The sequence below is a fragment of the Urocitellus parryii genome, chromosome 6, assembly GCF_045843805.1.
Source record: "Urocitellus parryii isolate mUroPar1 chromosome 6, mUroPar1.hap1, whole genome shotgun sequence".
Classification (NCBI taxonomy): Eukaryota; Metazoa; Chordata; class Mammalia; order Rodentia; family Sciuridae; genus Urocitellus; species Urocitellus parryii.
In genome coordinates this window covers 155,242,395-155,267,626 of record NC_135536.1, presented here as the reverse complement: position 1 = coordinate 155,267,626, position 25,232 = coordinate 155,242,395, and the positions used below count along the sequence as shown (strand labels likewise).

General features: G+C 34.9%; 1 protein-coding gene across 3 annotated transcripts in view; it reads right to left on the bottom strand.

The window, feature by feature from the left end:
- Positions 1-25,232, bottom strand: part of Ralgapa2 (Ral GTPase activating protein catalytic subunit alpha 2) — a 321,259-nt gene that overhangs the window by 165,073 nt on the left and 130,954 nt on the right. For all 3 annotated transcript variants that reach the window (XM_077800202.1, XM_077800203.1, XM_077800204.1), the window contains 5 exons: positions 24,148-24,238; positions 22,618-22,791; positions 9,306-9,499; positions 8,414-8,512; positions 8,023-8,178 (listed from right to left, as the gene is read on the bottom strand). In XM_077800202.1, coding sequence (XP_077656328.1) covers positions 8,023-8,178; positions 8,414-8,512; positions 9,306-9,499; positions 22,618-22,791; positions 24,148-24,238 — 714 coding nt within the window. The remainder of the gene's footprint in view (positions 1-8,022; positions 8,179-8,413; positions 8,513-9,305; positions 9,500-22,617; positions 22,792-24,147; positions 24,239-25,232) is intronic.

The following is a 25,232-nucleotide window of genomic DNA, read 5'->3' as shown; positions in this document are numbered from 1 at the left end:
AAACTCCATGGAAATCCTTCCCACACAGTCCTAATTCCTATCAGGCAAGAATTCTTTAAGGATGCTTGGTGTCTCCTCCACTGCACCTGTTTGGCCTGCCCAGTGCTACCATGTCCAAGAGTCAATCTTTACAGTTGCTTTCTCTCTACAGTGCCAATCCACCTTCTTTTCTTCCATTGCTGGTCTGAAGTGGTTTTGGCTTTGAGAGACAATGTCAATAGTGCCAGCAGGCTCTACCTTCTCAGGATACTAAATCTTACTCAGCACTATATCTTACCTGCCACAAATATTTCTCTCTCTCTCTCCCTCCCTCTCTCTCTCACACACACACACACAATCACATATGCACAGAACTGCACAATATACCTATACATATGTTAATATCCACATGCATATTTACATATATACATACATGTGTTCTCTCTCTCTCTCTCTCTCTCTCTCTCTCACACACACACACACACACACACACACACACACACACACGTTTAAATACATTTACATTCACACAAACCCCATCTGTGTCCCAGTCCTTGTTAGCCCTCATTAACGTGCCCCTGGGCTATTACCACAATTCCCTTTCTGTTCTTGCTGTCATCATTCTCTTATGATTATAATCCACCCCACATAATAACTATGGCTTAAGCTTCTTAAAATACTTTTTGAGCATGTTGAGTGTCATGCTCAAAAAACATTTAATAGCTCCCTGTTCAACTACCCTGAATCAAGGTTCTCTACAGTGCTGCCTGGATTCATGTTCGAATATTATTTCCATACTGACACCTGGTACCTAGTCATTGTTCCTTGAACATGACCTGAGAAGTTTTGTATCTATGCCTTTTGATGATGTTGTTGTTGTTGTTACCAGGGATCAAACCCAGAGGCACTTAACCACTGAGCTACACTCCCAGCCTTTTTTATTTTTTATGTAGCTTAAGATAGGTTACTGAGGCTGGCTTTGAACTTGTGATCCTCCTATCTCAGCCTCTCAAGTTGCTGGGATTACAGGCCTGGCTGTATCTTTGTCATGTAAAATTCCATCGCTTCTTGTCCTGTCTAAATTCTATCCATCTTTGAAAGTCCTGCTAAATCCCTTCTCTTCCACGAGCTGCTTTCAACTCAACTTAGTTAGAAGGATGTTCATCACAGTACTATTTTCCATAATGTGCATATCACTTGTTTGGTTCTGTATACAAGTTGACAGTTTATAGATATTTATTTATGTGACTCATACCCTCAGAACCTGACTAGGTCTTTACTGTGGTGGGGAAAAATGTTCAACAAAAATTAAACTTTGTGCCATATTTAGGGAAGAGTGATGTGACCCTGATAATAAAATGCCCCAAAATAAATCAGAGGATCAGGAATGCTCGGGCCTTTGAGGTCCTCTAATGAAATTAATTCTTAACTTACTTGTGGTCAGGTGAGGGCCCCACAACCAGTGAGTGACAAAGCTGAGTCTAGCTGCCAACACTTAAAAGGTTTTCAATATGAAGCTTGTCACACATAAGAGTCACATACTAAATATACTTTGAAGTCATTTTGTATCCTAAAGTCTTGAAAGATATATTACCCCATTCTTTTTTTTTAAGAGAGAGAGAGAGAGAGAGAGAGAGAGAGAGAGAATTTTCAATATTTATTTTCTAGTTCTCAGCAGACACAGCATCCTTGTTGGTATGTGGTGCTGAGGATTGAACCCGGGCCGCACGCATGCCAGGCGAGCGCACTACCACTTGAGCCACATCCCCAGCCCCTACCCCATTCTTAAAAACCGTAGGAGTAAGGCTTAGGATTAAACATTTCTTTCTCACTGTAGAAGGCCATAAAACTTCTTCTTAAATGAAGTGTTTACAAAATTAGCCATTTAAAGTTTATCTATTGATTTACATCAAGACTACTGTTTACCAAATATCAATTAAATTTTTAAATTCACGAATATGTACTTTATTCTGTTAGCATTGAATTAAAATCCTTTAACTAAAAACCTTGGTAAAATCACTTGCTGTACTGAATAAGCACTTTAGAGACAGGTATTAAAATGATTTCCTAGGATATGAGATAAACAGGGTCCTCAAATTGCCATCTTAATTCTTTCACTAGAATTGAATACTCATTTCTGTTTTACCTTAAGTATATTTAGAAATTTATACACATTTAACACGTATGATTCTAGTTATAAGTTTTAATTTTTGGCAAAGAACAACTCTTTGTCTGAGAGATGATGCAATTATTACATATCACTGCATGATACAGGCTGTCTGGGGTTATTAAAAGAGTCAGGTATGGCCAATTTACGAGTATCACCCCTGCACCTTGCTTTCATAGCTCAATGAGAATCTTACGCTCACTGAGGGGTCCCATGGGATCTTTTTACAAACGATTGTTTATTATTATATTATTCCATCATACACCTCATGAGAGGAGGCTGTAACATCTGTTAAAAATCTCATGAATTACTTTGACTTCTATGATAGAATAGAGCTCTATATATAGTTCTTAAAATCATGTTTTCTTTAACACTGGTGTGGCAAAAAGGGTCATTAAAATATGATGTTAAATAAAAGAAAAACATTCCCCAAATAAGTTAAATATTCTTGGCTACAAAATAAGTGTTCCAAATTAAGAAAAAATAAGTAAATTAAATTAATGTTACAAGTGTATTAGCAATTGAAATCATCAACCAGAACTGATCATGCTCTGCCAATGCCCAGTACAGTACTTGGCAGAACAGTCACTAGCTAAGTCAGGGTCTCACTTGCAGACAATCAAATCCAGTTTTCTGAGATTATGAAGACAAGAACTTATATCTAACATAGTTAAATCTAATTTATAGTAAGGTGGCCAATAGTATTTCTAGAAGTACCAGGGAATCAAGCACAACCTTCCACAAAGGCATCAAGCAGAAACACTCAGCCACACCACAAGTAGGACCCAGCTCCTTTGTGATGCTTCCTCACACTCCCATGTCCACTTTCAAGTGCTATACTGGTGCCTCTGCTAGATGTCAACTAGCTGCAAGAAGTCTGGACCATGCAGAGTTCAGCCTTCTAGCTCCTTTCCTTGGGTGGAATGAGAAGCAAGTGGAAAGTGAACCAATAGCTACAGATACACAGGATACATTTTCTGGATCATAAGAATACAAGGTCAAAATAAACATTACTGTCTGAGTCACAGAACGAGGAGTGGTTATTTCTCTCAATGTTCAGAAATTCTACAATGTCTAATTATTTAGCCAAATCATTATATTCAAAAGTAAGACAACAGATGGGTAAAGTGGGAGGCGGGGAGAGGGGGGCGAGGAACACCTAACACTTTCAGATATCAGAAAAAATAAAACAGGAGGTTAATGAAGCTGTAGTCTTCCTTATCCTTAATGTTGGCATGAGGGCTTACGCTTAGTAAGGGCTGTCATGTCACACTCCACACTGAGGACATTACCCACTTCAAGTCTTTAAACAACTCTCTGAGGAAGGCATTGTACTTGTCCTCATTTTATAGGTAGGGAACCAAGACACAGTGAGCTCAATGGACTTGGACAAAGAATGCTAAAGTCAAGACTGGGGCTCAGCCTGATTTGAGGCCCATGCTTTTAACTGTTACACTTTATCACATGACATTATACAATATCTTTAACACTGTGCTGTTATGGTTCAAATTTGTAACTCCACTGTTGCCTCAGGGCAGAACAATACTAACTTCTCCACCTGAGAGAGGCCTCAAGCTTTTTTGGTGCAATACAAAATACAACAATTCAATACTGTAGATGAAAATGACATTTCCAGAAAGTTTTATATGAAAATTTGCAACAATAATTTTGCATTAATGTAAGCTTTGCATTTAAAAGAGAATTTAACTTTGATGTATAACAGAAAATTACATTAAGACATTAAATCTGTAAGTCATTGTTAAAAAATAGTTTGCTTATTATAAGAAAAGAAAACTTTCCAAGCTTTGATATATGTTCTTATAAACATGAAAATACAATTCCTTTCCTCAACTGTCCTTTTCTATTTCACACATATTGATCTTTCCATATGTTTTAAATAATCACAAAATTAATAGGAACTGTTTTTAATAAATCCAAATCATAGCTGCTTTCATGTCAAAATATTTTGGGGAAGAATGAGGTGAAAAAGTTGCTTAAACATTAGGAAAAACTAAGAACAACCAAGAACAGCTTTAGAAGAGAAACTGAAAGACTGAGAAGGCATCTATGGGAACATGATTGCAGTTGGAGGTTCTCTAATAAGGGGGATTGTGAAGTTGGCATTAACAAGGCCAGAGCCCAGGAAAAATAAAAAGGAAGAAGAAATAAAGCCAAGTACTGTTTGACCAACATATTAGCTGTGAATCAATGAAAAAACATACCCAGTGGAATAAGCCAAACCTGAATGGGATTTCCAACAGCTTTTGGAAGATGTAGCATTGGACAAAACTTCTTGATATTTTTAAAATGTTCATTACTCATAAAAGGGTCATGATACTCATCTAACTGAATTGCAGAGAAGAATTAATGGGACAACATCGCACAGTCCCCAGTATTAAGGCTGGCATTATGAATGCCAGGGGAAAGAACACCCTCCAATTGCCCCCACCAGCCCACCAGACACAAACCAACTGTGAAGAGGAGGCAACAGGAAGACCCCTTCATGGGCAGGCTGGGCACTCCTAGAAGTCACACAGAGTTTTCTATATAACAGTTATTTTCAAAGTGTTTATGATCCTAATTATTTTCTAAACCAATAAAAGGATTAATTTTTAGGAAACTAATGTCAAGGAAAAAATAAAGCCATTTCAAAGCATGTTTTCAATCACACTAATAAGTCACAATCCCATACTATATCTTTACTGTAAAAAATACTACTTGGTAAGGTCATTATGTTAGCCATTAAATTATTAAGCTACTGGGACAGCTAAACCTGGTTAAAACAATACTAAAAACAATTGTTTTGTAACATACTATATTTTGAATTTTGGCTGTTTGGCATATGCATTAATTTTTAGAAGAAAATGACTAAATTTATTTACATAATGAATTTTATTTCAAGTCACATGAAGCCTTACATGATTATGTCACTGTACACAAGACAATTTGTGAGACATCTACTTTATAAGTAGGTTTTTAAAGTTATAAAATTCTTCAATTAGTACAAGCACCACTATGTTTAAAAATATGCCATTTATTTATAATTAAACATCTTATTGGTCACTACTGACATAATTTTGATACTCTCAGATTCAAGAAAGCATTTCGTAAAACGACCATGCCACACATACACCAAAAAGTTTGGGGGGTCCTCAGTCTTGCAGCAGTTTTTTATCAGCTAAGTTCAGCAGACAAGTGTGCCACCCAGAGGCAAAAGAAGAAAACACACATTTGATTTTATTTGTGAGACAAGACTGGGGTTAAATTTTTAAGAATTATTTGCTATTACTTATCTCATTAAAACATGCAGGAAATTTTAAGATTCTCTCTGAATTAAAAAATACTTTAGTTCCAGGTTACATGTAAGTGTGGCTCTTTGAGACCTCACAAATGGAAACAAGCCTTGAGATGGGGCCAACCACAGGTGCATACTTTGCCAATTAAAAAATTGAATTTAAGTGTATTCACTGCAGTAAATGCTTTCCTTTCTTTCTATAATGAATATAGCATGTGTTTCCAGAAGTATATATAAGTTCTGAAATAACCACCATGATCTATTTAGACATGTGGACCAAAAGTTAAACTAATTAACGAGAGACAATTCTTACTTAAATGAGAAAAATTTCTTTCACTAAAAGTTTTTCTGCATAATTTTCTTCTGGCAAAAAAATAAAGTTTATTTAGAGTAATTCTGTTTGGCAGACAGTCAGGGTTTCTAAAAAATATACCAATAATTGTTAAGGTTAAAGCACATAGTCAATTCTATTAAACCCACATAAAAATCCAGGTTTCTAATGGACTACACAATACGCTGATTATAAAAGAGAGATTTATGACATCCCCACTTTATCTTAGAAGTATGGATGTTGGGATTAGACCAGCATCGCATTATTTCCTAAGATTTATGTATTTACAACAAACTATAAAAGGTCACTAAATCTTAACTGAAAACATGACATAATATTAAAATGTGAAGTTTTAAGCATAAAATCTGAAAATTTTTTCTACATGCAAAATATTTTTGAAAATAATTCTTATAATTATACTAATTTTTTAAATGTGTATTTCATCTGATTTTATTATTTCATTTTTATACCAACATGCCTTAAAATAAATAGGTGATTCTAAACTCTTATCTACTTATGTGACTTTCTAGAAAATACATACTAAGAAATAATAAATATTTTCTGTTGCCTTCAATTTTTAATTAAATCAGAAGATTATACAGCTGATTAATTCCAACTTTTCTTTCCTGAAAAATCTTTGCAAAACACTCCTTTAAATTAAATCACTGTTAAGTAAACTTTCCCCTCTCTTGGTTCCTCTACTGAGGGATCTCAACATCTATGAAGTTATTTCTCTTCCCTATTTATACCCTTAACTTAGTCATTAACTTAGTCATCCACATACCCTGAATTGTATCATTCTGTAAAAAAAAAAAAGCTTTTATCTGCAATGATAGCTATAAAATATTGAAGCAGGAAGTATAAATAATTCTACTTCTTTATTTCTACATTTCTCTAGGAAATAAATGTGACCTTGAGTCTAAATTCAGCCTTCTATGCAGATGTTGTGTAAGTACTGCTAAATTCAGAACAGATAAGACAAAGACAACTCACTGGGACAGCAATAGTTTTAACTCAAGATAAAAGTTCAGCAATTAGAGCTCAAAGTATATGTCAGAGAATATGCTGAAAAATCTTTAAATAGAGCCCAACAGTTGGGAAAGTTCAGGTACATACTAAAGCAACAACAAAAAAGCTAATCAAAAGAATAGCTTCTTAAATGTATTTTAGGAGAAACAAAAGGTCTGCGTGTCTGCATAATACATTTATAGAATGAAAGAAACACATAAAGGAGAGCTACCTGGTATTAATAAATGATTCAGTTCATTCAGAAGTATGAGCAACTTAAAGGGTAAATTCTGAAACACTTGCCAGATCTCCAGTTGGTCAAGAAGATCTAGTGATGATAACATGAAATGGCTTAAAATTTCTTAAATCTTTCCTGTTCCTTACTGCTCATCTCCAATACTACCATCTTAGTTCTTATCATTTAAAAATTTCATATTAGTTTGACCACTTCCAATTTAATCTGTCTTTAAACCCCAAATCCTACTCTATCCTACCACTGCCACATTTTCAAATCCACCCTCCAAATAAGAGTCCAAAATAATCTCTGTAAAGTACAAATCAAACACACCCCTTGCCTGATTGATATTTCCAGATCAAGACAAAGGTCCACATGTCCTGTTTGCATCCCTTCTCCTTCCCATTACAAGTGCTAAGGGCTTCCCAAGGGAGCAAAGCCAGGAGTTAGCCATATATGACCCCCTAAATCCAGGGTCTACTAAGAGAAGGCTGTAGCTAAGAGGGGTTTAGGTCTTTCTTTTCCTACTTAACCACAATTTAATTTTAAATTCTTTGGAAGAAAATAAAATCACTCCACATCAAGAAATGTGAGAACCCCTAACGTATAAAGTCTTACAAAAACAACCCAATTACTAAAATCACAGTTTTCAGACATCTTTAAATGATCAGAATCACTTGTTTCAAGCAATATATAATGCAGAACATAAATGAAAAGTGGTTGGTTGAGACAGTATTTTGAGGTTGGCAACATAGACAGAGATCAGATCATACAGCCATAGAATTAAATTCAAAATTAGTTGTCATGATGCAAAGTAATGGGATGGAAAAAGCAGGGATGTGATAAAACCTGATTGACAGTTTTGAAAGACCACTGTGGTTTCTGTAAGAGTTGAAATTGCTGAGAAATTAAACATTTCTGATGTATTTTCGTAAATCTTGATATAAGTAAACATAATATGCAGTTTCCTGTTAATGGACAATTATGACAAAAAAGTCACAGAATACCTGGTCCTCGCTGGTTAATCCCAGGTGCATCACGAGGTAAAAATGCACCAGGAAATCTGAGTTTGGCAGAACGTCCTGGCGTCTGGTCATCATGGCACAGATCAGCCTGTAGGCTTGCAGTTTGCCTTCCTTGTATTCATTTGGCAGCGTTGTTGCCTGCCAAGGAGATGATGTTTCCAGATTAAATCAAGTCCAGATGCAGAGTATTTCGACATTTCATTTACTTCTCAGTTTTCCAGAAGAGTTGTTTATGAAGATGTGGGATGCTGTGACTTTAGTAAAAACCCAGCCTGTCTTCAAAACATGCAGTCTTGGGCAATTACATTTTTCAAACTCAATTTCAGAAAGGAAGAGGAAATTGCTATAAAGAAACAAACACATATCCACTTGCCTTAAATAGCCATGATGCAAACATTCTGAGTGGTGGGATCAAGACTGGAGGAGATGGAGAAGACTGGTTATCCAGGCTTATTGCTAGATTATCCCGTATCTAATTCACAAAGAAGAGAATTTTAAGGAAGGTAACATTCCATTTATTGCAACAGTATTTCAATATTGTCTTCCACAGCTGATTCTAATTAAATTTCTATAAATTCAGTGAAAATCCATAATATTTACAATTTTTTATTTTGTTGTGAAATTTCGTCTGTCTGAACTGTGTCTGACTTATTGTATGTGGTTTTACATTAAATATAAAATTAGGGTATTGTTTTTCCTTAGAAATGTTAGTACCCGGAGAGGTCCTAATCTCCAAATGTTAGGGAATGGCTTAACAAATTATACTGTATGTATTTGAATCATGTTTTTGAAAAAAAAAATTAATAACAGGAAAAAATTATGTTCAATACCAAAACAAAAACCAGGATGAAAACTGGATGTACTCTAAGAATCTACTTTTGTAAAAATGTCTTTATCTACAGAAATAGAACTATATATTAATATCAGTTATTTCAAAGGGATGGTGATGCATATCTTCTTCTTTGTACTTTCTATATTTTTCAAACTTGTACACTAAAACCAGTTTTACTTTTATAAAGAGAATAACTAAATCTATTCAATATCCTATTTTTTATATCCTATACAAATGTTCTACTTTTACACTAAATGAAATAACTTCATATTTATACAACATTCAAACTATAATTATTATGATTTACTCTTTGATAATCAAATGCACTTTGTCTAAGTGTATAATTTGTGTTCCAGAATATGTTCAGTAGTTACTTGCAACACAGCTTTTGTATTAATGATCAAAGTTTCAAAGATAACATAGAAGAACATGCCTTTGCTAATTTGTACCAGAGTTCATAGAGATAGCCAAAAACTTTGGCATGGATCTTGGGTGACTGGATATTATTCACGTCTCCGAGGATTCCCAAGACTCTTCGCCACAACACAGCAGCAGAATCTGGGTGCCAACCAGTGAGATTCCCTCCAGCAATTATACTACAGTCATCTGCAAGACACTCGCTGCTGTCTATGGAAAAACGCACAAGTTAACCCTGTAAACAATCTGGGTTTCATCATCATAACTTTTTTCTTAAATGCAAATTATTATGCTAAAATTTTATGTATCCCCAGTAATTAAAACAACAAAATGTAAACTGGATGTGAATTTAAAATGATAGAAAAGGACTAATGAAGAAAGTAAAATCATTTTGATTCTTCACACTCAAAAGGCAACAAGCTAGGGATGAAGTAACAGTTCCTGGCCATCCTGATGAAGCTGGGGAAGGAAGGGGGGACCTTAAGCAGAATGGATCCTGGGAATACATGGCTGGGGAAGGTGACATTGTTTGTGCTGTTTTTTTGGTTGTAAGGTCAGGTTTACTGAGGGTATCTGCAAACAAGAAATTTTCCTCCTTATTAGGCTTGAGTCTTAAGGAATGTATGCAGTCATGAAGCAGTCACTGTAAATTGTCCCTGTAATTAAGATATGAAACAGTCCCATTGCTTCAAAAAGTACCTCTCCTTGGTCACTCCCCTCCATTTTCAGCCTCTCACAACCATTGCTTTTCTCTGTCCCTACAGTTCTGCCCCTTTCAGAATGGCATGTCAAATGGAATCCTAGCAAGTAGTCTATGTTCTTTCACTTAACAAAATGTGCTTGAGATTCATCCATGAGACTCTGTGTATCAACAGTCTTTTCCTTATGATTGTTGATTAATATTCCACTTTATGATATACCAAGATTTATCCACTAACTCTTTGAAGGCTATTTAGATTGGCTCCTGTTTTGGGCAGTTACAAATAAAGCTGTAAACATTCATGTACAGGTTTTTCTATGAATATACATGTATATTTCCCTTTGATAAAAACCTAAGGGTAATATTTGTAGGCTAAATCATAAGTGAATATTAAATACATGCTAAGTGGAAGAAAAGAAAGAAATGTCAAGACTGTTTTTCAATGTGGTTATTCCAGTTTCTGTCTCTGAGTGAAGTACAAGAGCACTACTTTTGCTCTACATTCTTGCTGTCAAATTTTATGAAGTTGATATCTCACTGAAATTTTCATCCACATTTCTTTAATGAATAAAGCTATTAAGCATAGGAATGAAATCAGAAGATTGTGGGACAGCTGATCAGAGTCCATCAGGGCAAAGAACCAGTGCAAGGCCCTGAGACAGGAATGTGCTAGCAGTTCAAGGCACAAGCATGTCTTTGCAACATATATTTAATTAAAAAATATAAAGTTTCATACATTGAAACAAATGACTAGTGAAAAATTCAATGATTTATAGGCATATCTAATTTCATATCATTAAAATTACGGAATTTTGTTCTTTGGATGTCTATTGCTTTAGGACAGCTAAAGGCTGGGGAAGACTAAACTGATCAAGACTAATGCTTCCTAAAGTCACAAGCTTCTGGATTTTTAGAGAGAACAGAAAAGCAGTCTGGAATACTCAGGCAACACTTAACAGAACACTGCATTGTGACAAATGTATGTATTTTATATATTAATCAAAAGTAGCAAACATTTTATATTTACTCACTCTTCATTCATTTCATTCCTTGAAGCATTTAACAACTCTTTCTCATGCCCTTTTCTCACAACTCTGCTTCTATTTTTTCCATGACCAAGAATATCCTTTTAGAAAACTTCCAACAGCTCAGATTTTTTATTTTGGATTCCAAATCCCCACTCTGGAGACTTTGCGTGAGGTTTGGTCTCTATCCTTATGTGTCGTAACTACGGCTCCCACTATATTCTATTCCCTACCCTCTACTGCTCTTGAGTAGGCTGCCAACAGCCTCCATATTGCTTATGCAGTGCTCTACTTCCAGTTCTCAGCAGCATTAGAATCATATAATTATGCATCTTTTCTGAACCCCAGGTGTGACATTCACCTAGTTTTCCTCTGCTGATTCCTCTACATCTCAGAGACCTGGAAACACTGAAGGACCCACTCCCCAGGACTCTTTATCTTCTCTGTTTGTCCTCACTCCCTTCTCAATTTCATATAGACTAATGCCATACAGATTTAAATGACATCCATGTACTCACATCTCCATACATCCATTTTTGGCCTGGATTTATTTCCCCAATGCTAGACTCATTTATTCAATGACGTTGACAGGTCTACTTGCAGAGGACTGAAGAGAAGGTTGGTCCACAAACAGGCAAGGTCTCTAGTGAGTTTAACCTTGTTCTTGAAGAACCTCAGATATATGCACCATGGGTTTTACTCTGGAATTTGAATTCCAGGGAAAACTCCCCAAAGAGTCTCTCCTGCTCAGAGAGTATGTAAATTCTCATTTATTCCCTTTGTTTTCAAGGTAGCATCTTAGCATGCATTGGTGACCCCAGGCTAAAAACAACTGACTTTTTCCATCTCTGGGGTGAGAAGCCTGTGGGCAAAGGAACTCCATCAAGGTCTTAAATAGATCTTGTCTTCTGGTTTTTAGCCCTAACATTAGGGTTGGTGTGAACAACTCTCTAACCCTTTAAGAGAACCTGTAGTTCTCTGCTGTTTCTTGGCTTTTCTTACTACTGACATAAGATTTGATGTTCTTGGGTGTGTCCATTCATTTGCCACATGTCACCTGTTTTGCTACTTCTAATGGTTGGTCTTTCTCCTTCCATCTTTATCCTTGTGGATTTGTCTTATTTAATATAAATCCTTTCAGTGTACATTCAGTTTAGTGCTTAGGGAACAAGTGGGGCTATCTGGTTTGTTCACTCTATCTTTGACTATATATGTATATATTCACAGGATTTTTTAAAATGCCTTTGTCAGTAATTTCTTTGGCTTTTTTTCCTTTCCTTTTCTTTCTTTCTTTTTTTATTTGTTGTTTTGGTATGGGGAATTGAACCTGAGAGCATTCTGCCTTGAACCACATCCCCAGCACTGTTTATTAATTTTAACACATGATCTTACTAAATTGCCCAAGCTGACCTCTAATTTATGATCCTCCTGCTTCAGCCTCCAACATCATTGGAATTATGAGCACACACCATGGCACCCAGCTCTTTAGCTTATTTTAAAAAGTTGCTTAATTTATTTTTAAATTATATCATATTTTATACACGCACACAACTTTTTGTTGTTGTTGTTACAGGAATTAAACCTAGGGACACTTATCCACTAAGCCACATTTCCAGCCCATTTTATTTTATTTTTTATTTTGAGACAGGGACCTGCTAAGTTGCTGAGGCTGGGTTTGTACTTGCAATTCCTCCTACCTCAGCCTTCAGAGACACTGGGATTACAGGTATGCTCCAACACACCTGGCTATTTTGTAAATTTTATGTTTATTTTTAATGCATTTACTTTCTATTCGATAATTTTCCCTGAATTACTTTTTTTAAAATAAAACATTTTTTCTTTTCTTTTTTAAAATTAATTAATTAATTTTATAGTAGAATGCATTTTGACATATTGTACACAAATGGAGCACAACTTCTCATTCCACTGGCTGTATTATTACCCTATATACATGTATGATTAGTGTAATCATACATGTATATAGGGTAATAATGTCTGTCTCATTCTACTGTCCTTCCCATCCCCACAGTTCCATTCCTCTCCTCACTCCCCTCTACACAAACCAAAGTTCCTTCATTATTCCCCATCCACCCGCCCCATTATGAATTAGCATCTGCTTATCAGAAAAACATTCACCTTAATAAAACTTTTTTTTTTAAAGAGAGAGTGAGAGAGGAGAGAGAGAGAGAGAGAGAGAGAGAGAGAGAGAGAGAGAGAGAATTTTTAATGTTTTTTTTTTTTATTTTTTAGTTCTCGGCGGACACAACATCTTTGTTGGTATGTGGTGCTGAGGATCGAACCCGGGCCGCACCCATGCCAGACGAGCGCGCTACCGCTTGAGCCACATCCCCAGCCCCAATAAAACTTATTTTTAAAAACAGTTTTGCAAAGATAGCCTAGAGAGTTCTCATATACTCCACAGTTCCCCTATTATTAACATTTTATATTAGGATGGAATACTTGTTATAATTAACAATCCAATATTGAAAAACTACTATAAAGTCCATACTTTATTTAGATTTCCTTAGTTTTTAAAGAAATTTTAAAAAATATTTTGTTATAGATGGATGCAATATCTTTATTTAATTATTTTTATGTGGTGCTGAGGATCGAACCTAGTGCTTCACATGTGCTAGGCAAGTGCTCAACCACTGAGCCACAACCCCAGCCCCGCAAAGTTTTTAAACCTAATTTTTTGTTGCAATTGCTCCAGGATCTTACTCATAACAAATAATTGTCATGACTCTATGGTCTTGACTTGTTTATGATAGTTTCTCAGACTTCCTTACAGATGACCTTGACAGTTTTAAAGGAATACTGATGAGGTATTTTGTAGAAAGTTCCTCAACTGAGACCTAACTGATGTCTTTCTCATAATAGGTCTTTTTTGTTTTGTTTTGTTTTGTATTCCTGGAATGAACTTCTCTTGGCCCTGATGTATGATATTTTTACAATATTCTTGGATTCCTATTGCTAATATTCTAATTACTTTTTTTTTTTTGGTTTATATGTGAGATGGTCTCCAATTTTGTTTTTATCATACTGACCATGTCTGATTGTTTTAGAGAGCTTTCCTTCCCTTTCTATGGAATAAACTGGGAAAGGTAAAGTTTCTCTTTTATTTGAAGGTTCAGTAAAGATAAAATGATTTTTGATTGTTCTTTCTTTTGTTTTTACTTTCTAGTACATTCATATAGTCTCTTAGTTTTCTAAGAGTTTCTTTTTAATTAACTTGTAAGTTATTTTGCTGTTCTTTCTCTCATTTTCTGAATAGGGTACATAGATGCATATTTTTCTCTTCTAATATATGTACCTAAAGCCATATTTTTCTCCTTTAAAGACTTCAACTAGATTCTACCAATTTTGATTTATGTAGTATTTTCATTGCAGTCAAGTTCTAAATATTTTATAATATACAATTTGATTTATTTTTTGACAATAATTTATTTGAAGTTCAGTTTTCAATTTTTTATGTTCCTTTTGATACACTTCTCCTATTATTTTAACTTCATCTAATGCACAGAATGTGTTACAGTTACAAACCAAAGACATCTGTTGAGACAAATAATCTCACTGATAAATTTTCAAAATATTCTGTGTGCTTTAAAAAAATAACATGTATTTTTTAATTATCTTAATTATTAAGCTCAACACACATATCCATTCAACTGAGATTAACTGTATTATGCAAGTTTTCTTTATTGTTACTAATAATTATTTCTGCTTATCTCATCAATTAATGTTAGGTAATATTAAAATTTCTCTCTGTGATTATGATTTTATCAGTAATCCCTTGTAATTTTGTCAAATTTTACTTCATGTATTTGGAGGCTATGAAATTCACATAAATTCAGAGCTATGGCTATTGCCAATAACTTCTGCTTTAAATTTTATGACTAACATCCATATAGCTAGACTAAACCAGTGGTCTTTACTGTCTTACACTATTTGTTTGTTATTAACATAATTATTCCAAAATCATCCTGTTCCTCACTTCATACAAATAGAGGTGGGCTAACTTCTAGGCAATTATCAATCCCCATAGAGAGAGAGAGAAAGAGGGTGGGGAGGAAGGGAGGCAGGATAATTTTATATATGTATTTGTATATTTTTATACAAATAATCAAAGAAACTAAAGCACCATCTCTGGACTTGAGAAACCGAAGTAGAAAAATTATTTATAAGCAAAAAGAAATAAATTTGAAAGGGAGCAAGAGCAGATCCAAGAATGGCTGTCAATAGCTCATTATATTAGTGATGGAAAGATCCCAAGGCATAGAAACAAAGGATTTAGTAAGGGTGGCACATGGTATCATGGCAAGGCCTTCCACAGGAGTGCTTTCCCTTCTTAGAGGAAAACACATCTGTAGCTCCCACGGAGCTATCATATACTCAATTAAGGAGATACATTAAAATGTATGAATATCCAAACTGGACTTCCTACATGCCACACTGGAAGGATAAAGGTACAGAGAGCAAAATCCAAGTATGGACCTTCTGCACTCTGTGACTTTTATAAAAGCCTCAGGAGAGAGGCTCCTCCTCTGACTGTTAAAATCTGTAAAGTAATTATAGTAGGAAGAAATACACTGAAGTTCTAATGCTTATGAATTAACATAAGCCTCCAAGTGAACAAGCAGCATAATATGACATCTATTTTTCTCCTAAAGAATGCCATTTTTTTAATCCATTGAAAGAGAAAAAAAAATATTAGGTGATTTACATTTTTGTTTCATTCCATACCCCAACCTTGGAAATGCAGCCATCCAAAAGAGAGATTAGCCCCAGTATTCCAAGCACACAGGAGCACTGCTAGAGTAACAGAGCTCCATGTAAAGGTACACCAAGTAACTCATCAGCTGCATCTTTATACCATCTGCCAAGAAACAGATCCTCAGTTATGAAAGGATTCCACCCAGAAAATCTGTTCTAATACAGCTTTGCATTCAGAAAAAAAAATTCTTGCCTCAATGATAAAAATCCTAGGCAACAGTTAAAATATGTTGAGTTCTTTCTAAGCTTTTGAGATGACTGACTATAACCATTTCTTCTTTTTTCTTTTTTTTAATTGGTTGTTCAAAACATTACATAGTTCTTGATATATCATATTTCACACTTTGATTCAAGTGGGTTATGAACTCCCATTTTTACCCCGTATACAGATTGCAGAATCACATCAGTTACACTTCCATTGATTTACTTATTGACATACTCATGTCTGTTGTATTCTGCTACCTTTCCTATCCTCTACTATCCCCCCTCCCCTCCCCTCCCTTCCCCTCTTCTCTCTCTACCCCCTCTACTGTAATTCATTTCTCCCCCTTGTATTATTTTTCCCTTTCCTCTCACTTCCTCTTGTATGTAATTTTGTATAACCCTGAGGGTCTCCTTCCATTTCCATGCAATTTCCCTTCTCTCTCCCTTTCCCTCCCACCTGTTTAATGTTAGTCTTCTTCTCATGCTCTTCTTCCCTACTCTGTTCTTAGTTACTCTCCTTATATCAGAGAAGACATTTGGCATTTGTTTTTTAGGAATTGGCTAGCTTCACTTAGCATAATCTGCTCTAATGCCATCCATTTCCCTCCAAATTCTATGATTTTGTCATTTTTTAATGCAGAGTAATATCATTTCTTTAATATTATTGTGAAAATGATTTTAACAATTAAAATGTTTTTGCCTAAAATTATCCCACTGCTGATATAAGTAATAGAACAGATGCTGACACTACTCATATAGAGGGTTCGTCAGTGAAGGAGCATGTAATTAAAAAAAAAGGAGATTTGAGAGATTTCAGAAAATTTCATGTTCACCACCAAAATACCAAACACTTTGTTCACTTTCTTTTTCATTAGCAAGATAGAATGCTAACCTAGCATATTTTTGTTTCATTATTATTGAGTGATATGGTGACATTTGAAATTTACTAAAGTAGGAACTCTTTTCTGTTTTTATTTTATTTTATTTGCTGAACTTATCATACATGTATATTGTGTATATTTGTAGTCTTTCATCTAGCACCTTTAAAAGTATATTACATAAAACAATAATTACAAACAATATGTTGTTAGGTTTGTTTTACATATTTCTTTTTTGTTTACATATATATATATATATATATATACACACACACACACACACACACATATGTGTGTGTGTGTATAATTCTACTTCAGATTTATTTTAAATTCCAGTAAAATATAAGATTATTACCCGAGAATGTTTATTATATATATGTATGTGTATGTATATGTATGTGTGTGTAGTATGTATCATAATACTATGCTAAAAAGGAAGGAAGAAGAGACATACTAGGATATCAAGTGATGTTTTTATATTTTATCACAATTTAGTATAAATATCAAGTGCATATGATACAATATATATTGTAAGCCCTAGAGGAATGACTAAGAAAAATAATGAACAAACAAAATATTTCAATGTCTGTAGGATCTGTAGTGATATTCCCTTTCACTCCTGTTAATGGTGACTGATATTTCCTCCTTTCTTTTTCCTTGATAAGTCTGGCTAATGGTTTATTAATTGTATCCTTTTTAAAGAACCAACTTTTGCCTTTGTTGATTTTCTCTTTGTCTCCTATTTAATTGATTTTCATTCTCTATTATTTCCTTGCTTCTAGTTACTTATGAGGCCAAAGACCTATGATCCAATCATTGCCTAAAAGGCCCACCTCTGAACCTTACTACACTGAGAACCATGCTTTCAACATGAAAGTCTGAGGAACATTCCAGATGCTGATAACAATTACCATAATACCTCCGGAGTAATGCACTGGGCACGGGGGCTACCAGTTTGAATTATGACACAGTTTTTGCCCCCAAGAGTTCTCAATGTGGTGAGGAAAAGACATGTGAGTAAATAATTATAAGAGTCAATGGGACTTAACCAGGTGTAACTTTGGAAGACTAGATGAGAAGTATCTGCATATGGGAAAACCAGAAAGTCTTTGCAAAGGAGAAGAAAAAATTAGTTGAATTTTGTAAGATGTACACACACTTCATGAAGAGCAAAGGAGGTCCAGACAGAGGAAACTGTACAAGGCATGGAATTTGTGGGAAGATATGTAGTATTTAAAATATGTAAAGGGTCACCAGCAAATAATGTTTGTTATTTGGATAAGAGGTATCCCCCCAAAACTCCTGTATTAATGCAGGAATGTTCAGAAGTGAAATGACTGGATTTTGAGAGCTGTAACCTAATCAATTCAACCTAGTTTATTTTTTTTTTTGCATAGCTTTATTGAGGTAAAATTGAAGTACAATAAAATGCACATATTTGCAGTATGTAATTTGATCAGTTTTGATATGATTTGCCATGTATATAACTAATACAATCAATATAAAAAGCATTTCCATTTAAAGTAAGAACTCTTACAAACAAAATTATATCATCTTTCTCTAAACAAACACATGATTTTACAGAAATATCTAAAATTTAAGAATTTATAAATATGGAAAAGATTTTAGCTATGAATTAAGTCTTAGTAGTTGACAAAATAGGTACATATGACTAAGTGGCAATTTCATATGGTTCTAATTTTATGTAGGCTTGAGAGTATCTTTGAAAATGAATTTCTCTTTTAATCTGACAATTATACTAAAGACCAAACCCAAAGGCTCTAATTAAACATGTTAATTCTAGAGCCAGAAAAATCAGGCCCAGACTTCAATGATCAAAATGGAGAAACAACAAGTTAGCATTTGGCTGTCCACCACTGCAGCCTCACTCTCCTCCCCTTAAGTGAGCTCCCAATTCCACTGTAGTTACTATTATTATTTTTCTTTATAATATTTCATGAGATCAAAACAGATCAAAGTCTGTTGAAAATACTAAAAATGTATGTGATGACTGACAATGCTGGCAAACTGTTCCTACAAAAAACAATTTTAGTGGAAGATAATAGGATGTAATTCACAGCTATATTTAAAAACAAAATTGGTAAAGGCATTATTACAAGAAACATTTGGATGCAGAACCATGATAAACACACTAAATAAAAGATAGTTTGAAGGTGATTTGCATATTTATTAATTTTAAGAGGTTAAAACACCTGCAGCTTAGAGCATATGTGTGCCTTGATTCAAGGTATCTACTAAATGCTGCTGTTCTGCTAAACCATGGAATTCTTAAAATTTCTCTGTTTAAAAACATTTTAATTTTTGCTGAGGTTGAATATGGGTAATTTTCTTATAGTTACCTTTCTGGTTGGTTGTTTTGTTTTTGTTTCTCATTTAAGAAAACCTTAGTACCTCAAGATTAAATACACATTTTTAAGAAGATATTTTCTTCTAATAGTTTTTAAAGTTTTCTTTTCATATTTAGGAATTTTATACCTCTGGAACTGACTTCAAACATGGTGTAAGGGAAATATTCTATTTCATTCTTCCCCCATATGGCTAAATACTTGTCCAAGGGATTTGCTGAATAGTCCATTCTTCCCTTGCCAGATCTGGAAAGCCACCTCTATCATATATCATAGTTCCATGCCTGTGTGGATTCATTTCTGCACCTTCTATTCCATTTTATTTGTCTACTTGTAATTAGATCTTACTTTAAACAAATCTCATAGCATTTATCACATTATTTGAGACTATGAGTATAAGCATCATGTATCCTCTTTGTAACCTCTTAAGATAATAGTGACAATGACCTATTCATCTTTTTTATTTCTCGTGGTATCTAAATTAATATTTCTACATCATTAGTTTATCTGCTAAATAAGGGATGATTTGTAGGTAAAGAGCCATAAATATTCTCTGCCCCCAATTTATTACCTTAACAGAACTAACTCTAAGCATGTAATAACTATGTTTTCTTATTTTCTGGACTCTTAATGCTCTAGTAGCTGGGGCCTTGCTGATAAAGAAGAAATTATACTTTTCAGGGTTAACTAATTCCTACAGATAGCAAATATCTCCACGGGGAAGGACAATGCTTCCAATGTGTAAATGAACCAATAGGGGCTCATCCACTCCAACTACCTACTTTACCTAGCTTTAATATATCAAGTCAATATACTCCAGTTCTAATCTCTCTACAACCAGGTACCAGGCAACTAAAGACAGCCCCTATGTTCCAGAGCCCACTGAAATTATTCACAGCAGAAATCCTAAATCTTCTGACCCTGCCTGACCCTGTTTTCCAGTAAAAATGACAATAAAAGTGGTTACCCATGTTCTGCTCCCTTGCCTCTTGACCAACCCTGGAGATTTCTGATGACGTGGCCTCTGTTTCTAGACATCTATTGAGTATAAGCTTCTTCCTTCATGACCATCATATGTGTCTGCATATCTTAATATACCTGGCAGTTCATTATTCTAAGTATTTGACAATTGGTAGGGTTATTCAATGAAAAACAGATACATTCATATTGTTTGATTGCTTTTTTTTGCATGTCCTAACGATCAGGCTAACATGAATTTTATTTTGTTCGTTTATGAAGAAACTGTTCTCTTAAGAACAGAAAGTTAAATTCAGAACTGTGATAATCCTTAAGCCTTATCATCTTACAGTTTGTCCTTTTCACAGATGACAAGATGAACTATTGAACTGAGCATTCTGATTCTATTAGTATTTCAAAGAACTAAGAATTTGAAGGAGTTAATCAAAACATAAGAGTGTATCATATGAATTACCTCACACAAGTTTATTAAATTGAGCTGTCCAATACATACTCTGAAATGGAATCTCAATTAATCTTTCCCAAGGATAGACAAAAGAAATAATCATTCAATTTTCTTTCCTTTCAGTAAAAATATATAAGCCTGGTTCATGTTTGAGTACATTCAACTTAGTGAAAATTCAGACTTGGATCTATAGTACCATAATGATGAGTTCTTCTTGGATAATCTGTATACTGGACCAAGCCATTTATTTTAGGAATGTATTAAAACTCTCAAATAGTTTAAAGGGCTTTCCAGTTGTAATTTTAACTACAACACAGTGAAAAACAGCATACAGAGCCATAACACTTTGGAAGCCAGTGTCAACTTTGGCACTTATTATCTAGGGGGATAACATGATTTCTCTGTGTCTCAGTTTCTCCATCTCTAAAAGAAATGATAGGACTTGGCCTGTTTACCATTCAGGATCAAAAAGAGTACCTTAAAGTTCTTATTGCATTATTAAACCCATATTTTTATAATGCTAGTAGTCAAAATCATTATCTATTATATTAAGAATTTTATGCAATAACATTTTTATAAGCTAATTGTATGAATGTTTCAATATTACTCCATCAAGAATTTCAAAAAATATCAGAGACTTCAGTAAAATTTTCTATCACAGAGAAAACTAAAGTTTTCTTGGTTTAAAAAAAAATCGATTTAGGGTAAATCATTAGTCTTTATATTTTTTAAATGATTTTTAGCATTTTAATAACACTTTTTACTTAGCTGGTGCTTTCTAGTTTGCTGGTATAGTTTTCATACAAGGTATCTGTGTCTGAGTGTGAATGTGGATCAGGGAGGTCTTAGCTCTAGTTAACATTTCCCACACTGAGTTCCTCAGAGGACTCATCTCACCTCACACTTGTCAAAACAAAAACTCAGTTTCTCCATGGTGTTCTCATTCTCATCATCCCTGTCACACAGATGAAGGAACTGAGACTTTGTAAGGTTTACAATATATGCATGCATGTCTGCACATGTAGATGGGAACAGCAAAAACTGCAGAGAGGTTCTCCTGTTCACTCATTTTCTACAGTGGCCTTATCAGGTAGGAACTATCATTATTCTTACAAAGAAACTTAAGAACAGAGACTAAGTAATCAGCTCAAGGTTGCTCAGCAATTCCTTGGCAGAGCCTGGATGCAGATCCAGAAAGTTTGCTACATTGTGCATGCATTAATCTTAGAAACAAAGACTGAAGAAAAAAACTTGCAAAAAATATAAAGTATTACTTTTAGATTTAGAAACAAAACCAAATGATACATTGTTTGAAGACAAAGACATGTTAAAGTTTTAAAGAAATCAAGGGAATTGATAGAAAAACAAACTAGGATGCCCCAAGAAGGAAAGGAACTTAAGAAGGGCTTCTAGGAATCTCATGGTGTGGATGCTATTTTAGGTTTTACATTGGGCAATAATATGTCACCAGGGCTCATTTTATTACTATGAAAAGTAACCTACATGTAGGTCACAACTTACACTGTCTGCATCAAATACCTTATGATAAAAAATAAATTATTAGTTAATAAGATATCTAAAACCCTTAACTTATCCTGGACTTATGACATATATAAATTGAAAAAATCACTCCTCTATTCCCAGAGTGGAGCAAATTCAATAAAGAATGGCAAATGGCATGAGCACCATCACTTCCTCCCATGGCAGATAGACAGTGCTTATCAACATGACAGCCTTCCTCCCACATCTGGCCACTGTTTCAGAACCCTTTCCATACCAGACTTCAAAAATTCATGACTGATAGTGAACAGGTGGCTGGTAATGCCACTTCAGTTTGGTTGGAGGTGGCACTCTCATTACCACTGTGCTCAGGGATCCCTAGGGTTGAGGCAACTAGGAAACTCTGGACTCTCCCAGCTGTTTGCACTGGTGCCTTTTTTCAAACACACAGTTAGTTACCTGTTAAGTTTGAAGCATCAGTTGGACTCAGTTGTAACCAATGGCGGGCATCAGAGTCAACCACATCTGTGGGAGTGTTCAGTTCTGGGTCTTCCTCACAAGTCTGCCATGGGCTCATAGACAGCTCTGCCTCATTGTTATAGCCCAGAGCTGTGTCACTGCTGGTACTATCACCTTGCAAAATAGAAGAATCAAAGTTTGAGAAAACAGCTAGCTGAAGATCAGAATACTCACAATTGCCAATAATGCAAGTAACTAAACACTTCAACAGCTGACACAGCAGGAATTGCTCAGGGGCTTGGGCAGAACCTGCAGAACTTGACTGGGGTTCAGATGGGTGTCCATATGAAAGCTCTAGGTCAACAAATTAAATCTTCCAAGGACAGAGCACTCATATAGATACTATGAACTCTGCTATATATCATCCAAGTGGTGTTTTTTTCAAATTGTCTTTGCTCAGTTTTCTTATACATCCCCCAAATTATGCCATGTCCTAAAGTTTTCTACCAAGACTTATTCACCAACAAAATGAAGGTGAGTGAAGGAAGATGTTGATAACTGATTACACCACAAATGCAAGTTTATTTTGCTAAACATGTACATACTTCAAACTTGATGTTTACACTAAATAGGGTGAATCATCTAGAGCCTTTTGGGGATGAATTATCTCACTGCAACAGATTTTCTACTATAGAAACTCTCTCCTTTAAATACTAAAGTTATTAGTATTTAATAACTAATTAAATCATAGTTATACTGACCTATGAAGACTTACAGGGCTATTTATTTAATCTGACACAAAACAAATCTAAATAGTCTTCCTCCTCAAAGTCTCCTGACCACTTCCTAAGAATTTTATGTGTCTACCCTTCCTTCTGGAAGCTCTTTGTATCTTCTGCTGACAGTTCCCCAACCTTATTGCTTCTAATCTGCTGTTTACTTGTAAAGAACTGAAAGTTGTCTCAGTAATCATATGACCAAGTTGTAAGGTCTCAAACTGCATCTTCCACAAAACTTTAAGCCCATGGAAAGAAGGTAGAGCATAAGATGAGCTCCTCTGCACCCCATCAAGAGCCACTCTGGGTATGTAGGAGTTGTTGTGGATGCTATTTTTTTTTAAGTATATGATAATATATTTCAAGTATATGATAATATATTCCAATCAAAATTTTATTTTAAAGTACTTAGGCCACTAACATCAATGTTCTTCTGTACCTTTGTGTTCCTAGCCTTCTGGGGAAGGTAATTTTTCTTCTGGATGCATCTGCTCACTCAAGCTCTCAGTCCCTCTGTGACTCTCATCTTGAGAAAGGTACAGAGTTGGAAAGAAAGGGCACTCAGGTATAGGCAAATGACTAGAGCTTTTTAATTAACTGGATTAACATTATATTATTTTGGGAAAAAGAATATTCCATTTCACAACCATGTCTCTTCAACTGATAAGATACCACTTGAGTTAGAAAGTAAAAAGAAAAGAAAACACATCAACTCTGCAGTAGACGAATGCAGACTACATTTCCTGGAACTTACTCTTCTGCCTTTCCCTACATTTTCCTTGTGTCTGCTGCAGATCATCCTTCAAGTCCAATTCAGCAGGGCTACTGCTTCTTCGAACTAAGATCTTCAGACAAAAAGAAATATTGCAATTATTACAGGAGAGCTAAAATTTGTAAGACTATGTAAAGTTCCTATTCCACATTTATAAAGAAAAAGAAACAATAATAGCAACAAAACATTGAATGATATTTTCCATTTGAAAGATGTGTGTTCAACAATTATATATTACTGAATTATATATTATTCAAGACCTGAAACTTTAATTTCTATCCTCTACTTTGTCAACTGACATCCAATTAAAATGGATCTACTAAGAAGGGATGCCAAATTATATGGAAGAAATTTATTTTAAAGCCCTATTTGTTCCTCTGGTCAAGCACACATACACAGTGAACACAATTCTCCAGAAGGCCTAACCTACCCACAAATGATGAGTGTGCAGGCAGGTAAAGTGCAAACTCCTCCCAGATTACAAAAGATCCACTTCGTGCCCTTCTAGTTAAAAGTGCCACAGACATTCCTGAGCACTGCTTAAACACTGAACCTTATGTGAAATACGGAGCACTAAAAAATCATGAGGCAATCTGCATCCTCTAAAATCTGATAATTTGCTTGGACAGACAAAACATACACAAATTACACAAAATAACTACAATGTTCATAAGCAAAATATGCAAATAAATTCTCTCTGATAATTATGTAAAATAAAGTGTTACCTTATTTGGCTGACAGTTACAGGACAGCTGTTCAAGAAGGCAATAGACAGGAAGTGGTAGAGGGAAGGCAGGAGGGGATTCAAGGCAGGAAGCACGGAGTGGTAATCAGCAAGTTCTATGTGCAGGAAAAGAAGCTGATTATAGCAGGCCATGCAGGGAAGCCACGTGAAGAAGGAAACAGGTAAGAAGAAAAGCAGACCTTCTAAAAGAGGCAGCTGCTAGTGGGCCTTAACATGAGGTTTTTGGACTTTTGGCCTAATAGTAATAAAATGAGCTACTATACATTCTAGATAATAGCTCACTGCGATTAAAATCCTTACTGGAAAGACAAGTAGTTATCTG